Below are 17,366 nucleotides of genomic sequence, written 5' to 3'. Positions count from 1 at the left end.
GCAGAAGGGTTTTCGGTTACAGTAACATGATAATATTGGCTTTACAGGTAAAAATGACACTAGCACGAGGCCCAGAACCCTGAGATTTAAACAGTCACAATCAAAATCTTAAGACCAGGTAAATATTTCTAACATTTCTATTTTGTGCATTGTTCAAAATGATCAAGAGCTTCTACAAAAAAGAAAAAAAACTGATATTTAAGTAAAAATACAACAATACATGTATATAAATCATCATTAAAAATAAATATTACGACACATCGCATTAGACCTGAACATTTTTCAAACAGATCTCATCTTAGTGAAGTGTTTCCATCACAGAACACATATTGTATATATGACGTGTAAATGATGCTTTGACTCGTAATCACACAAGGGCATTTGTTCCTCACTGTTCCTCATTTCATTTTGTGAGATATTACATAGGTCAGGCATGCCCAAACTGTGGCCCAGGGGCCAAATTCGGCACTCAGGCCAATTTTTCTTGGCCCTCAAACGTCTGGGTGAATTGGCCCATATGATTTTAAACATTACTTTTTACTGTATATCTCTGAAAATCTACTTTAACAAGCCCATATCAAATATTTAATGTGTCAAATTGAGGATGTAAGCGTGAATAAAGGTCTAATAACGCAGATTTGACATATTCACTGCATTTGCGACGAGTCTATGGCCCTCAATCGGCCCTCAGCTTTGTCTGGGTTTTTATATTTGGCCCTTAATGACAAAAGTTTGGACACCCCTGACATAGGTTAATATTGTTTGATTTAATATTAGGAAAATCTTCGTAGTAGAATAATTTAGTTCATCTATATCCGACAAAATGGGTAGATAAGGACATGATTTACTGTCTCGTCTTATCTCTTGTATTGTTCTATAGACGCCTTCAGGAGAATAAGTCATAATTAAAAACATTTATGGGATGGATGGTAAAGTTCCTGACTGTGGAAGCATTTTCTTTTTATTATATTTACGTTTTGCATTTAGTTTGGTCTTAAGATTTTGATCCGAACTATCCTACACTGCAAATAACACATAAATAAATATTAAAAGTATGACACGCTTTCAGTTGAACATGCACAAAGTTGTTTTTTTACACTTTTTAAGGTGCCACACTAGTCGCAGTATCTTGTCGCTAGTATCTGACCACACTGTAGTTAGCATCTTGCACCGTAGAGTAGATTGCTCCGTCTGTAAAATAAACAAAATACTGATGTTAGTACTTTTATAGTGGTTTAAAAAGAAAAAAAAACAACACAAAACTTGGACGTACCACTGGGGCAACTTGGAACTGGCAGTGCCTCTCTCCTTTAAATACATAATTACATTAAAACACAGAAATGAACCGATTGTTTCACTTAAATAAAGTCACTACCTGTTGACGGGTGGAGGAACTTGAGAAGGACGTGCTGCAAGTGGAGCTCTCTGACCACTGTAGAAGTTTTCATACGCAAGTGGTCCTGAGAAAGGGATTCACATCATTAACAAACAAAAAAACGAAAGAATAAACCCACAAAAAAAAAGCAGCCAGGTGTTTCTGAATTCCCCTCACACCTGGTGGCTTGTCTCCAGTTCTTCTAAGATTTACAAAGTGGTCGAGGTCTTCCGGGATGTTGCATTGTTCCAAAGACTTTCTAACTTCCTCGTAAAGCTGTAAAGACAAAATATCATGTAAAAACTGAATATTTAACTCTGAAAATACTTGTAGTAGCTCTCATTACGTCGTCACTAGTAACACACTGCTGGGAGAGTAGGTTTAAATGGGTCCAGACTGTGTTTCGGACAATGTTTATTCTGTCTATCGCCTGCTGTTCAAATATCTGTGGACAAAAAAAAAAAGGTTCAGTTATAATTAAGACCATTTCAGACTTTTAAAACTTAAACTCTTCTCTCAAATGTAGCTTTGCATTAATGAGCAGCCCATTGTCATTAATTATAAATGTGCCACTAATTTTAATAAATTTTTGGTTCCTGTTGGTAATGACAGTGTCCCCCTTGTGTGTTTCTTTTTTTCTTTTTTTGTCCTTAATATATGTATATGTGCATTTATGTGTATGTATATGTGTAGATGCATGTATTTGTATGTATATGGGTGTATGTGTAAATATGTGCATGTATATGTGTGTATATATATGTATTTTATTTTACTATCATTCATTTTTTCTCTTTCGTTTCTATATTATTATTATTATTATTATTAATTACATTTTTATTGTGAGAACCATGAAAATAAACAGTAAAAAAAACCTAAAAGGAAATTTGTATGTATATATGTATTTTATTTTATTATCATTATCATTTTTTTCTCTTTTGTTTGTATATTATTATTATTATTATTATTATTATTATTATTATTATTATTATATGTATTTATTTATTTTTTATTGTGAAAACCGTGAAAATAAACAGTTTAAAAAATAAATAAAATTAAAAACAAATTTGTAAAATAAATCTAATTCTTCTCTTTGTAAATGCGGTATGAGTGATCTTAGAAAAGTCCAAAAAATAAAACAAACATTACCTCACATGCGTTCATATGTTCCCTCATCCACTCGTCTCTAATACTTCCCAGTGTAAAGACATTCTGCTGGTATATCTTATCTGTTTTAACAACATTAACGTCATAAACAACCATATAGTGTAAAGTGCAGCATCACGTTTGTCCTAATAAACTCACCAGCTTCTTCTGAGTTCAGTTTGGCCTGCTGCGCCTTTGCATTAAACTTAAAACAACCAGCAACACAGTTAGTTTACATGATTTCCATAATTTAATAACCTATAAAAGAACGAAAGTGAAAACGACTCTACCTTTTCGATGTTCTTGGAGTTGTTGGTGTTTCGATAAACGTTCTGATCTGCTTCCTCTTTATCTCTGCATTTTTGCTCATAAGTTTTCTTTGACTGCAAAAAAAAGTCACTGATAATACTTTTATCCACAAACATTGCGCGTGAATTACATTTTTATACATATTTACTCTTGCATATCTCAGTGTAATTGCCTGGAAACATATTTCATAGCTTGCTTTCAGGGGGTTAATCCACAAAAGTTTCTCTTATGGTTATTTGTCAGGGATTGGCTTTGTAAACTTTGCTTTATTGATCACCCCACCACCTCTTAAAGCCGTTTTAACCAACATTAGTCACCTCCTGGCACCACTTTCCTGCACCTTTGTGAAAAAAATAATGTACTTTTGCACTGACAAGACGATGAACTTTGTGTTAGTTTTTGTTTCATGTGCGTGGGTTGAGTAATTATAGAGATATCAACCGTAAACCAGGTCAAACTGTGAATTCTACCAGGCGATTCTGACCTGTCCTGCGATCTGTGGTGCTGCTGGTCACAAAATACACCAGATTATACGTCATTTGTCAGATTTGACACTTACATCCATGGTTTTCTTGAACTGTGACGCCTTCTGTTTGTGCAGCGCGTCCATGTGTTGCTCTATCTGCAGCGGCGAGAGTGAAATTATGAGCAAAAACCTAAAAACTACGAATGTGCTGAGCAAGGTCAAAAATAACACCTTTTTTCTGGCATCCTTTTGCTTTTCTCTGAAGTCCTCCAGCTTTTTGACCTCCTCTCTCATGCTCTGCGCCAGCTGCAGATGAGCCAGACTCACATGCTCCATTTCTGCAAAATTAAATTATCTACAACCATTAATCACGTAATAATTTGTGTTACTGAATATGGGAAAAAGGGAAGTCAGGATAAAAATGAAACTTACGCAATTTAAAAATGTCCAAAGACCTTTTCAGTGTGCTTAAAGAGACACGTTTAAGACATGTTAGTGTTATAATCCAGCTCGTTATTGCAATACAAATCAGTTTTTTATGAATAAAGCTGTGCAGTAAAACTATATAAGACTCAGTTACCAATTTGCCATCTTCCTCTTCCTTCTTGTGAGGCACACGCAAACTGATTATGCCCTAAAATCACTCAGGTCCACGTGATCGCTGACATAAAAGGAACTAAACTTCACACTGTAAACATGTGCGTGACTCTATATAATTCACATGCATGGACCAAACTCTAGTTGCATGTACTTTCAGAATTGAGACGCCACAGTATGTTGCAATAAACAAAACCACAGCATTAAAAACGCAGCTCACTTACTTCATTTCATTATGGCCACACACTTTCTTTGACAAACCCAGCAGGTCTTTAGCATATTTCTCTTCAATTGCAGCTCTAAAAGGAAGCAATGCCGTATTTACATTTGTGGACAAACATTGATAACATAGTTGGATTTGGCAGTCGGTCCTGTAAATAATTTAACCGTGTAATAGTTTCATCTTTTATGCCACATTTGTGCAAAGGTCAAATGGCTGTTTTATTAAAAGTTGACTTGTAAGACTGAGGAAATGTAACTTTTAGATTGAGCCTTAAGTGAAAATATGATGTAAACAGACTGTATTTGTGTGTTTTTTTTTACCTGGCTTTCAGAAAATCCTCCACCTCCTTACAAGTCCTTTTCCCCTCATTGTGATAATGAATAATGGCATCATATCCTGCAGTGCTGGTTAACTCGTTGTTCTGTATCACGCGAGAAAAGAACACGTTAATTACACAACTTAAAGTCTTTCTTAAAGTTCTTTTTTCACATCCCAAAAACAAGGCGTATTTCTGTTTCTGTTGAATCACTGAAGCGGGATTCAGACACAAAAATCACCAAACACCATCACTTAAAGTCTAAATGTGATGTTTAATCTTGTGTTATTAGGCTTAAATTACAAGCACAGACGTCAAAATAAGGCGAGCAACAATAAATTTGAGTTATATGAGGGAGTTCAACAGTAAACTAACCTCAGAAATGTATTAAGTTGTTTGTTAGGCTATAGATGGATCAAGTATAAACAAAACTTACCCAAAAATGATCCTTAAAATGCAGGTGTTTCATATCTACGCCTATAAGATCAGGGCACAGGCTGCTGCTCTAACACTTCTGTAAAGTCTCTTGCCCTGCAGCCCTGTCATTACGTGCGGAGGCTGGCTGCTGAGCTGACCAATGGACAAATAGTAGTTCACACATCCATGCGTGTTGACACATATCACAACCGCATCTGCAAAGTGAATCTGAGTTTAGAAAAGTCTGACTGTGCTGCCCTCTAATGGCAACGAGCGAGTGTGTGAGTGTGTGAGTGTGTGAGTGTGTGAGTGTGTGAGTGTGTGGACGTTTTATCCACAAAGACGCCTCTGTCCTTGAGCTGAGGGACACAGACATGTACCGTAATCTCTTTTTTAGGATGGGTTTTAAGATACAGACTGATGAAACAATGATAAAAGAAAAGCCATACACACTTAATAAACAGTGTTCTAGTGGTTAAAGCCTAAGCAGGATACAGGTTACAGGTCAGATCTGTGGAAAGGCTAACAGATTGCAATAAAAACAGCTATAATTGAGTGTAAATACGTATGTTTGAGTCACAGCAGAGTTTGAGCAGGCTGCTGTTGCATGTGACTGTGAGCATGCCTCAACTTGTAAACATAATGTCATAATAATAAGGAAACTTGGAAACTTTCTGTACATTTTGAATTTCACAATGGGTCCTGGTTGTTTTCAGCGTGGGTTATGTCAGCACTAACACAGATCCAGACGAAAACAAACCCTTTTTTACGTCAGCTGTGGTTTATCTTATCACAACAAGATTAAAGCAAGACTCATGTTGGACTCATGTTGTTGTTGCTTAGTGTATGGAGTGGACCTGTTTAACGGCATTATTTTATCATGAGTTCAAGCTTTACTGCAAGAAATGCAACTGTATTTCCTTCTTTCTCATCCTATTTATATGAAGACGACACTTCTGTAAAATATGTTGGTTTTATCTCCAGATGTGAACACACCACAGTCTGTTTTTTATAGCCCACATAGAGCAAGTTTATATGTGTTTATGTACATTTAACGTGCCAATTATCTCAAGTTCTAGCTGTGTACTATGCCAAAAAAGTTGTTGAATACTAATGGATAGGCCTACATTATTATCAGGTTCTTGAAATGTATTGCTTTTATATAATAGCTGTTCTTGGTAAAATAAGAAGTACAAAAGGTACAGCAAACAGGGCACTTAAAGGGGGAGGAACTTGGCTTTACGTCAGGGGATTCCTCACGCTGCGTCACAGTTGTTTTTTAAGCTCACCTGCTTATAACAGATCAGACTTCTTTCTTTTTGTCTGATCACAACCATCGAGAAACAAGCCACGAAGAGAATACACTTTGGATTATTGATCTTCTTCACAGACGATATTGTACCATGAAAATGCCTGACTGTGGTAAGTGTTATAATCTGGATTTAATGAGACATCTCTTGTGTAAATGAGGTGTTTAATCATCTGTTTTTGTCTTCAGATGAGACAGCCGCCTTTGTGCAGTGTGCTCTCGAGCTCCGTGAAGTCGGAGACACTCTTTACTGGAAATACAAACTTGTGGAACTTTTACTGTACTACAACTATGTGAGTCATATCAAATGAACTGTCATGAGGACCGTGAGGACAAACAAAAGAAAAGCGGGCAAAAAAAATACTCAGGATGCCACAAAGGACGGGTCTGGTTCAGATATTGGATTCTCGGCTGGTGCTGGTGTAAAAGAACTTCAGACGCCTGAGGACAGGTCCCTGAGGACAGGTCCCAGAGGACATGGAACCAGCCCGATGATGACGACTCGTGCGCTTCATGGGACGCAAGATGCAAAATGCTGAAGTCACCAAAAACATGGACGTGGAAACGAAGAGGAAGTTGGCTGATGCAATCTATTTCATGAGAATAAAAAGGGTTAAACAGTAGATGATGTTATTCTGTTGTTGCGTTAAATGTGGAGGATGATAAAAGGAGGAGTGATGATGGAAATATGCCACATTATTATCGTTATCATTATTATTATTCAGACTCATTGTGCAGTGCTTGGTTCACAGGATGATTTTGGAGTGTTTTGCCTTTTTAAATCCTGCTGTAATTGTTTAAACTTGGTGGAGACTTTGGTTCAATCCTGGTTTGATTAAGTTACAATAAAAACCCTGAATTACGTCTGGTTTTTTCTAGTTTAGTTATTTTTAGTTTGTTTTTTTGTTGTGAAATCTATAACAGGACAGACTACTACTCATTTCACAATTCATTGCTCACATTTAATATAATTTTCTGATTAAGGATTAACTCAATTCTTTTGCTTACTTTTCTGGTTTTAAATTTTTGGTGACGTTTATAATTTTACTTCCTGGTTGTACATGCAGCAGATACGACATAGAGGAAATCCCTTAAGTGTTACCGGGCAAGTGTCATTAACAAAGGCCTACAGTAAACAAGAATTATGATGAAACTATAAAAAAAAGAAACAAAAAAAACTACAAAATTGATTTAAACAACACATCTGCAGGAGTTTGGGATCAGTACAATACAAGCGTTCCTGTTTATGCTGCTTAAGGGTTTGATTTTCAACAAAAAAGGTGCGTGACTAATTGAAAAAACTTGTAACTACGTGTAATGTTGTTTGAGAGGGCGGTGTCTAACAGCACAAATCAGCTCACGTGTTGTACTTCCAGTAAATCAGTTGTTTATGCTCAGATTGTGTTAAATCAAAGCTCAGATTAAAGCCTAACTCGAGTAAAACAGCTTCAGACAGAGCAGTGCCTACAGTTAGCGTCACACCTCCGGAGAATATTGACGACATCCGCTGCGAGGTATCATTTTTGTACGTTTCTTCTCAACGTTTTTCCCACAAACTGCCACTTAAACGATGTAAAACAATGATAAATGTTCACCTCAGGTACAAAACGACCAAATAAACTAATAACAAATGTATTTTTAAGCTTAAAGAAAACACAACAACAGCGACTGTGCAGAATTCAGGCACTTAAAGGATCCTTACTTTATTTTCTGTGATAATATAAAAGCATACAGAATTATAGAGGATAGAGGAGAAGATCCCTTTCATTGAATTTCATTAGATCGTACACATAAAATGACTAATAATTACATACAAGCCTCTTCTCTTTCGCTACATACGCTCTCTGTACCTCAGCCCTCAACCAAAAGCATGCATGCCTCCTGCTGTAAACACACGGCAACAGTTTTTCATATTTTGTAGAAAAATACAGAACTTAATTATGTCATAAATTGTGGTGTGCTGTCATCCATTACTCTCAGCTGTCAAGCCAAATGAGTCCGAGTACTTTTGAGTATGATTTTATGTTGCAATGGCCTGCTCACGAGGGAACGATTTCAGTCTTGCAGCTTCGTTTGGGGGGCCCCGAGTAACCCTAAACGCTCAAAACAACAGTAACACAAGCCTTAAGAACTACATTTTTGACATTAAAAACACAATTAGAAAGCGGAAAGCCTCGAAAGCCGGTCAAATTGCGATTCAGAATGTTGATTTCGCTCTAACGTGTACGCAGGAAGGCTGTAACATTTGTTCTTGAAAGTTAGAAAACGTAAGTATATACTGCCTGGCGACTGGACACCAAGGTCGTTATTTAAGCTTAGTGTTACATTATGACAGTACTGGTTTGAAGTCCCCTTAAAATGGCCATTGTATTTCATTTTACTGATCCACAACTTGCCTGAATGAATAATCTCATGAAGCGAACCACAGCCAGTATAGAGGAAGTGAAAAAAGAGCTGGTGCATCTTTAAATAGGTCATAGATGCTCTCAAAAGCTTAAAATACAAATATTTTTGACCATGGCAGTTGACAGTAAACCTTATAATCTCATTTTTGGTGGACTGCCTGACATATTAATATATCTTTACTACTGATTTAGCAGACTGCTTACTGTGCAAAATAGTCGACAAATTAAGCTCAAGCACTGATTTGCTAACAAAAAAAAAAGAAAGTAAAAAGAAAAGAAACAAATACTAAATTAAAATGAAAGACAAGTAACATTATGCAAGTTTGAAAAAGACTCTAGGAAACAGGAAATTAAAATGAGTTAAATTTGAGGTTCACTTTTCGTTTTGGTCATATCGGTGTGATTTCATATCCAATCAGCTGGCTCAAAAAATCAGTTGTCAAGGATAATTTATCGTTTGTCTGCGGTTGATACAGACTAAAATGAGAAAGAAAGGATATTACATTTCTGACAAAGATTCAGTTGTATCTGCTGTATATCAAAAGTGGACTCGTACACAATATGGAATGGAGAAATGGAAACAGAGGAGGGGTAAAAGCACAAATAACAGGCGTTTAACTTTATCCTTTCATAGACTTTGGGAAAGAAGAACGCAGTGTGCAGGAGTGTGGACAGACACCTTTTTGAGGGAGATACAATGTTTCCTTGGTATTAAAGGGAAACTTGGCCCCATGTAAATCTTCATATTCACCAGGACCACTGCTGCCACAGGCTTTTGTCTTTCTGCCGTTAAGAGGCTCATCAGTCTAAGTGTTGATTTGATGTTTTGGAGCATATCCAGCCTCGGAGTGGAAAGATGTTGTGTCTATCGCAGTGTAAAGCAGCCAGTCACTGGTCTTTTCAGAGACAAACCAATTGCTACTTGGTGTAGCCCACCACCAATCAGATTACACTGGGTTAGCATGGACTACCACCCTAATATCATCCAGAATAGATGTACAAACAGGCTCCCCAACCAAAAATAGATTGTCTTATTAAGTGAAGTCTGTCTCATTGAATGAAAGTCCTTCAACCAATTAAATATAAGAGACCATATTCTGATCTTCCAGTCCACCAGAAGAACATTTTTCATTTAGTGAACGCAGCCACCACAGCCCACATCAGTTCGTTGGCACTGGGCTTGGTGCTCTCCTTCTCAGGCTCAAGCTCTAGCAGCGAGTGCACTCTCTTCATGGCCAGGTCGTACTGGTCATCCTGAAGAGGGGCAAAGGCATTCTCCAACACATCAGAGGAGTGGGCCAGGAGGATCAGAGCCAGAACACGCTTGTCCATCCGATGTGGGTCGTTCACCCACTTCTCCAGGACCGAATCTTGAACTTTCTTCACAAGACGCTGAGAGGCAGCAGTACAAAATGTTATTCTTAAGAAATAAAACAAATGCAACAAAGATGCACTATATATCTATCTATCTATAAATATATCTCTATGTCTCTCTCTCTATATCTATATCTCAAACTGAATGAGGCAGGAAACATTCAGTGCCAATGTATCTGTTTGTTGTTTTTCAGTCAGTCCTTTTGACTCATAATGTACAAAAATAATCTGCAGGATCTTAAATTTTGGTTTTGAATAGAACAATGTAACAGGGCATCTGAATTATCCAAACTATTCCAATAATTAAATACAAACATACAGGATATCATACCTGTTTAATTGTACTGTTGGTCAGGGGGTGTGTAGTCATGTCAAAAAGAAGAAAATTCTGTTTCTCTGTGGTTAAAACACCCTTTTCAACAAGGTTCTTTGCTAGACGCTCTCGCACATTTCGAAGCTGATAGTGCAGCTTCAGTGGATTCCAGGTCTCTCCTGAAGAACACACAAACAAATGGCCATAAAACTTTAACAATCATCTGTAATTGTGTGTCTAGAAGTACGACCATGTATTCTCACCACTGAGCAACTCTATCCAGCTCTGCACAGTCTCTGGAGGCTGTGTGTCTTTTATGTGCTTCAAGGCCTCGTCTAGAAGCACATCGCCTGTTGGAGCATCTGATTTACAGATTACCTAAGGAACAAAAGAAACAAAAACTGGAATTACAAGTTAGGCACTCGTAGCAGCTGATCATTCACACTTTCAAATAGTATAATTAGCTCGGCAAAATCAGAGGAGTTCATTTTCACATGAGGCAGGACAGGCTGTTCTTTTAAAATATAGTAACACCAATGAATTTAAAAATGGCCCATGAATCTGGAATAAAGCTGAATTGAATCTCACCTTTCTGGACAGCAGGCCTTTTCGCCTCACCCCACAGGCCTCCAGCTGTAGCCGTCCTCTGAGGGCCAGTTCCACCAGCATACATCCCCTGAGGCCCGAGGAAATACAGTCATTCCAGAAAGACGTGTAACCCTGTAAAGAAGCAAAGAGCAAATATTCAGCAGTGCACGGGCTGAGCTGACGTGTAGGAGCTGCTTCACTTCCAGGTTGAACAGGAGTTGACGTTGCTCCTGGCAATTTGTCAAATGTTAATGTAAAGAACTCTGTGTCTGCCGTGTCCTTTAGGAAAGTAAGATCTAGTTTGTGCAAAGGTTACACCGTGTGGAAACGTAAAAACTAAACAGTGCAACTATTAAAAAAAACACAAAAAAAACAAAAGTCTTTAACATTTTAGTAGTTTGGCACAGAGGTGAACACAGGAGGCGCATCCAGCACATTTATGAGCTCAGGTGAAGATTATGACTCTGGGTTTGAATAATCCACCGGTGTGTATGTGTTAATGCTGTACTTACACATTTAGGTGAGCTGTGTGTGTCTGTGTGTGTGTTTCTGTGTGTGTCTGTGTGTACTGGACGCTCACCTCTCGGTCCTTGAGGCCCAGCAGCAGCACCTCCTCCATCAGTGTGAGTCTAGTTTCTTTGGAGTCTCCCTTGTCGTCGTCCTCGTCCCCGCGGCGGGCCTCCTCCTCCTCGCCGCCTGAGTCTTTCTCTTTGTCGGCCGCAGCGCTGCGAATGGCCTCGGTCCTCCGCTGGACGAGGCCCGAGGGCCTTTGAGACAGAGAAGTCATGGCTCGAGCTGTTGTCAGACGATCAGATGTGGATAAATGTGCGTGTTTGAGCGGTCAGAGAGCGCCTCAGCATGAAGATAAGCTGATTGTTAAAGGTGAGATTTGTAAACGGTGGCCGAGCGGATAAAGACGCCGTTAACGCTCAGCTCGACTCACATTCCGCCTCTGCCCACTTCCTGATCCAACATGGCGCCGCGCGCTGTGACGTCGACTGTTGACGGAGCCGTGAACGCACCTGCTGCGTTCAGGGCGCGTGGGGAACAGTGGGTTTATACAGTGTTCTTGTATATTTCACACATTTAGACATGGGGCAGACGAAATGCGAATAAACCACCAAACAAACATGTAGCCCTCAGGACCCACAGAATGTTCATCAGCTCAAACTCCTCTGTCCAGTGGAGCTTTAACAGAAGCTGCTCTACAGACTAGGACAGGTGGAAATCAGCACCTCTCTGTCACCATGGAGATGTTTTTGCATTGCCTGGAGTGTTCCGCAGTATGACTTTAAACACTTGTATGTCCAAACAGACAGGTGCAGGTGATTTACAGTTTATTTGCAGTGTGGAGTCTCACACTGACGGTTCATTTTGAAGGTGTTTTAGCAATAAAAAACAAATAGAGAAAATGCAGAGTAGACATTTTTAATGCCATAGCAGGGAACATTCTAGACACAGCATGGAGACACACAGGTGGACTCACTAGAAAAGTTACATAATGCACCTTTAAAGTGCTCCCTTCTCTCCCTGTGCAAAATGCAGTAACACTTCTGACCACATGGTGGCAGTGTTGTTGAGGGTAATTTCTTCACTGATTCAAGTTGATGCTTTGCTCCTTCGTGTTTAGTTTTTATACAGGCAGAACATAAACACTGGTAATTATAACAATAAGTTAAATTATTGTCATCTTTAACTAACTAGTACTGCCACGCCCCCACATCCACCTGATGTAGTAAAAAGTGTATTTCAAAGCCTCTAGATTAGTGCTTTGGACTAGTGCTGCATCTGGACTAGTGCAGCATCTGGACTAGTGCTGTATCTGGACTAGTGCTGCCTCTGGACTAGTGCTGCCTCTGGACTAGTGCTGCCTCTGGACTAGTGCTGCATCTGGACTAGTGCTGTATCTGGACTAGTGCAGCATCTGGACTAGAGCTGTATCTGGACTAGTGCTGCCTTTGGACTAGTGCTGCATCTGGACTAGTGCTGCATCTGGACTAGTGCTGCCTCTGGACTAGTGCTGCATCTGGACTAGTGCAGCATCTGGACTAGTGCTGCATCTGGACTAGTGCTGTATCTGGACTAGTGCAGCATCTGGACTAGAGCTGTATCTGGACTAGTGCTGCCTTTGGACTAGTGCTGCATCTGGACTAGTGCAGCATCTGGACTAGAGCTGTATCTGGACTAGTGCTGCCTTTGGACTAGTGCTGCATCTGGACTAGTGCTGTATCTGGACTAGTGCAGCATCTGGACTAGAGCTGTATCTGGACTAGTGCTGCCTTTGGACTAGTGCTGCATCTGGACTAGTGCTGCATCTGGACTAGTGCTGCCTCTGGACTAGTGCTGCATCTGGACTAGTGCAGCATCTGGACTAGTGCTGCATCTGGACTAGTGCTGTATCTGGACTAGTGCAGCATCTGGACTAGAGCTGTATCTGGACTAGTGCTGCCTTTGGACTAGTGCTGCATCTGGACTAGTGCAGCATCTGGACTAGTGCTGCCTCTGGACTAGTGCTGCATCTGGACTAGTGCTGCCTCTGGACTAGTGCTGCATCTGGACTAGTGCAGCATCTGGACTAGTGCTGCATCTGGACTAGTGCTGTATCTGGACTAGTGCAGCATCTGGACTAGAGCTGTATCTGGACTAGTGCTGCCTCTGGACTAGTGCTTTGGACTAGTGCTGCCTCTGGACTAGTGCTGCATCTGGACTAGTGCTGCATCTGGACTAGAGCTGTATCTGGACTAGTGCTGCCTTTGGACTAGTGCTGCATCTGGACTAGTGCTGCATCTGGACTAGTGCTGCATCTGGACTAGTGCTGCATCTGGACTAGAGCTGTAAGGCTGAACCTCAGACTGACCTCAGTGATGGTCAGGACCAGATCGTGGGAAGAGATACTCCATCATTCATCATCTCCTTAAGTATTTGTCAGATTATTGAGATCCATTTTGAGAGATAAGATACATTTAAATTAGATTTACCAAAATAAAAATGACTATGTTCTTAGGACAAAATACATCTCAAAGCACTTTTAAGGAGATCTTTGTAGATTACTGTGAAATCAGATATCTATGATTTCAAATGGCATTATGTCATAACATTTTGTCTTCTTCTGATTCCTGCTCTAATCCAGATGCTCTGGTCCAGACATTCAGTCTAATCACTCCCAAGAGTGCTTCAGGAGACTGCTCTTGTGCCCATATTGAAGCCATTTGTGTCTCACACGATGGTAAATGTTTGACCCTTTATGCTCCTTCACGCAGAAATGTGAACACTCTGAATCACATACAAACTCTTAAAGGGGCACATCGACTCCCACTGAACTCAAATAAGATCTGCAAGTGACTGACAAGTGTCTTTCATGACATTTTAACAGTAAAAACTGTTCAGAAAGGACAGATTATTGCACAGAAATTGCCTATGAGTTCTTCCAGTTGCCTGTGATAATAAAAGAAACCTGAAGATGACAGTATTAATTACAGTTCTCACCTGCATCTGCTAAAACAAGAGCACACCTGTATCAAGAGCTTATAGGTTATGAAATGAGCTCAGTTTAGAAACAAATGAACCTCATCTATCAGACAGATACAGCAGGTAAAAGTAAACAATACAATGTTTTTGCAACATTTCCTTAAAATCAATCAAATCCAGATAAAATACCTATTTTAACTAGTTTTCTGATTATCTTTACACACTATTCTCACTTTCACTTTCTCAGAGATTTCTACAGGAAATCTTTAACAATGGAACTTTGCCTGAGGTTCAAACAGTTACATACACACACACATCAACACACACATTAAGGGAAAAAATGAAACAAAAGAGAAAACTCTTATATTCTTCGTGTGCTGAAAATGCTGGTCTGAATGTAGGTAAACATTGTTCATGAAGGAACCAATGAAGATTTTATACAAACCAGAGTCTTGCTGAGTGAAAACTGGTTTATTTGGCGAGTGGAGCTGTATAAGTGGAGTCCTCTCATGCAGGGCTTAATAATTCTCACCAGATGATTTCATGTGCTGCTTTGAGTCTGGTCAAAGGGTATAGCCCCATACAGCCTGTGCACCAAAACATGAGAACTGAGGTTTCTAACGCAGATGTAAAGTGAACACAATCAGGCAGCTGAAAGACCTTGTGATCCTAATCATTATCTGGTTACTCGTGCAGTGAGGTGGACTATGTGAAGGTTATAGACACACACTGAATCTCCCACTGAGGGGCTACACTTTCACTTCTGGGTCTGGTACGCTTTAGTCTTATGTGCCCATTAATGAAACTGACTACTTCAACTGAACAAGATCTGGAACTGAGATTTAAAACAAGTTTGTAAGGAGTATCATGGTAATATGAGTATAAATACATTCACTCACAGTATTATTCTCAGCATGGTTCAGTCAGATGTGATCACAGGTCCTGGGCTGCTGTTGTGAAGGTGTCAGGTTTCAGAGTATGTATGTTTTTAGTATTTTGTAATTTATGCAGCTTGTACTGGGCTCACTCTGATAAACCAGTCCAGACAACGGCTCCTTCAAAACATGGACATGAACTTGAATGATAAAAACAAACACTGAGGTGGAACCAAGTGCTGAGCTCTCAAAAGGGACATGGACTAAATAGTATACACATGAATAAAACAAAACACAACAGATGTTTTAATGAGGAGTCATACACATCAACGCTCAAAAAGCTGATTTGGGAGGAGCCCCCTCATCTCCAAAGTGCATGAACCGGGATGTGTCAGTGTCTTGTTTAGAAATGGCTGACGATATCCTCTAATCACAATGAATGTGTTTTGTGCCAAGGGCTGATGTCACATGGAAGCAAACGCACACGTGCACACATTCATTTACACACATTACAAGTCTGTCACACTGATTCAGCATTTCACGCTGTGATATTTCTGCTTTTGAAGAAGTTTCAGAAGAAGCAATTGTGAAACTTTTTAACTACAGCGGAAAACACTAAAGCACAAAATGTGTAAATCTGCATAACATGTCTGTTTTTTAACAGCTACAACACTGCTATTATGTACAACAATGTGCCAAAACCTAGTTATCTAACTCTAACTCCAATGGTGATCTGAGGCAGTCTGCAGCAGAAGTGGCTGAAACTGAAGCTCTGAATCCCTGTTGACAGAGTCAAAGGGTCAGGACCCTGTCATGGTGCTGTGTGGAGTGATGGGAAGACTCATCAGCGTGACAAAGAGGTGAACATGGCCCCAGGAGCACAGGAGGAGACTGTCCATCTGCCACATGGTTTGCTCCTTTTGAACATATAACCTCCACATAAAGTATACCTGATTTTTTAGCCACTTATAGGCTTCTTCTTTCTCTGCAAGAAACATGAACATGACCATCAGGGGTAAGAATGTAAGACATTTCCATTTGGGCTGCTGCTCTGCTTATTGTTAGACAAAGGACATGGTGAAACTTTATGATCAAAGGGCAACCAAAACCTATGGATCTGCTTTCCATCATGCTCTGCTGTATTTCATCTCAGTGTTATTGAGAAATAACATTTACTGTACTAATACAACCAGAGAACTACTCTCCAAAAATATAACTCTCTATGATAGTTCAACAATTCGTATTATCCGCTGTTTAAAATGGCACAGTCTAATCAGAATGCCAAGCCATGACTATCTCCATATTTAGTTAGTGTTTACTGAGAGATGTCAGTTATAAAGCGCATAAAACATGTAACTGTATACACTGGAGATTCCACTGAGCACAGACACAGAGTGAAACTACGTGACCACATGGCTCCTCACCAATGTCTCTTATGAACAGGCAGCACCAGCCCAAAATCCACCTTTATGTAATTTTAAGGCCAAAAAAAATCTATTTCTTCATAGACTGTTAATTTATTTATATAATACCTGTGGAATTCAATAAATTGTCATGTAAAATAAGACAATCGTGCCTTTTATGTACGTTGGAGCTATGAGTAATAATAACAGTATCACGGCTGAACAAAAATGGATTTTCTTTGCATTACCGGACATGATTATATTCTGTAGTGCAGCACCATTATGCAAAATCAATAAGAAAATCAATAAAAACATTATTTCAGTGTGATAGTGTTTGCTGTGAGCTTGAACAATTGAACAAAATCCACACATAGATTCGTTTTCAAGGTTAAAGCTCGAGAAAGACACAGTAAACAGGATCAAAAACATGAATGCTGCTTGTTGCCTTTGCGTTTTTCCTGGACATAAAAGGTGTCGTCTGGTGAGTTGAGAATGAGGAATGAGGAAGGGGGACAGTGGGTGGGGAAGGGTCTGTGCTCTGACGGAAATACATGGAAACGAATCAGTCTTCCTGAGTCGACCCTGATATATGTGCAAGGCTGAGGACAGGAAGGACTTCTGTAAACTGTCTCTTCTCTCACTGTTCCTGAGATTCAGTCGTGGACACATCTGGCACTAAATTTCAAGTGACTGCAGTTTGTTTGCATCCGCTCACTGATGACACGGCCATCTTTGAAGCCACACTGATTACAGTGATGTGATGTAATGTTATATATCCATTTTTT

General features: G+C 39.5%; 2 protein-coding genes across 2 annotated transcripts; both read right to left on the bottom strand.

The window, feature by feature from the left end:
• Positions 1 to 992: 992 nt before the first annotated feature.
• On the bottom strand, positions 993 to 4,985 carry pstpip2 (proline-serine-threonine phosphatase interacting protein 2). The gene is made up of 14 exons (XM_033989403.2): positions 4,866 to 4,985; positions 4,434 to 4,534; positions 4,115 to 4,189; positions 3,726 to 3,760; positions 3,525 to 3,631; positions 3,387 to 3,449; positions 2,809 to 2,901; positions 2,678 to 2,723; positions 2,522 to 2,601; positions 1,722 to 1,820; positions 1,555 to 1,651; positions 1,376 to 1,460; positions 1,274 to 1,308; positions 993 to 1,191 (listed from the first exon to the last, which is right to left on the bottom strand). Exons 1-14 carry the CDS (start codon positions 4,896 to 4,898, stop codon positions 1,136 to 1,138), a joined length of 1,005 nt encoding a protein of 334 aa, XP_033845294.1. The 5' UTR covers positions 4,899 to 4,985; the 3' UTR covers positions 993 to 1,135.
• Positions 4,986 to 7,828: 2,843 nt separating this feature from the next.
• Positions 7,829 to 11,834, bottom strand: LOC117391572 (Golgi phosphoprotein 3-like). Its single transcript, XM_033989405.2, has 5 exons — positions 11,416 to 11,834; positions 10,836 to 10,967; positions 10,511 to 10,625; positions 10,266 to 10,426; positions 7,829 to 9,952 (listed from the first exon to the last, which is right to left on the bottom strand). Exons 1-5 carry the CDS (start codon positions 11,620 to 11,622, stop codon positions 9,689 to 9,691), a joined length of 879 nt encoding a protein of 292 aa, XP_033845296.1. The 5' UTR covers positions 11,623 to 11,834; the 3' UTR covers positions 7,829 to 9,688.
• Positions 11,835 to 17,366: the final 5,532 nt, after the last annotated feature.

This window comes from Periophthalmus magnuspinnatus, chromosome 23 (genome assembly GCF_009829125.3).
Source record: "Periophthalmus magnuspinnatus isolate fPerMag1 chromosome 23, fPerMag1.2.pri, whole genome shotgun sequence".
NCBI classification, from domain to species: Eukaryota; Metazoa; Chordata; class Actinopteri; order Gobiiformes; family Gobiidae; genus Periophthalmus; species Periophthalmus magnuspinnatus.
Note: the sequence above shows the minus strand (reverse complement) of the source record. Positions and strands in the feature narration are given on the sequence as shown.

What these genes read in the sequence shown, in the direction of transcription:
- pstpip2 (XM_033989403.2), bottom strand. Translation starts at nt 4,898, where the DNA reads ATGAAACACCTGCATTTTAAGGATCATTTTTGG. An exon ending in TGTGGCCATAATGAAATGAA is followed by an intron (nt 3,761 to 4,114) that starts GTAAGTGAGCTG and finishes TGTCTCTTTAAG; the next exon opens with CACACTGAAAAGGTCTTTGG. An exon ending in ACTGAACTCAGAAGAAGCTG is followed by an intron (nt 2,602 to 2,677) that starts GTGAGTTTATTA and finishes TTGTTAAAACAG; the next exon opens with ATAAGATATACCAGCAGAAT.
- LOC117391572 (XM_033989405.2), bottom strand. Translation starts at nt 11,622, where the DNA reads ATGACTTCTCTGTCTCAAAGGCCCTCGGGCCTCGTCCAGCGGAGGACC. An exon ending in TGGGCCTCAAGGACCGAGAG is followed by an intron (nt 10,968 to 11,415) that starts GTGAGCGTCCAG and finishes GCTTCTTTACAG; the next exon opens with GGTTACACGTCTTTCTGGAA. An exon ending in CCAACAGTACAATTAAACAG is followed by an intron (nt 9,953 to 10,265) that starts GTATGATATCCT and finishes GCTGCCTCTCAG; the next exon opens with CGTCTTGTGAAGAAAGTTCA.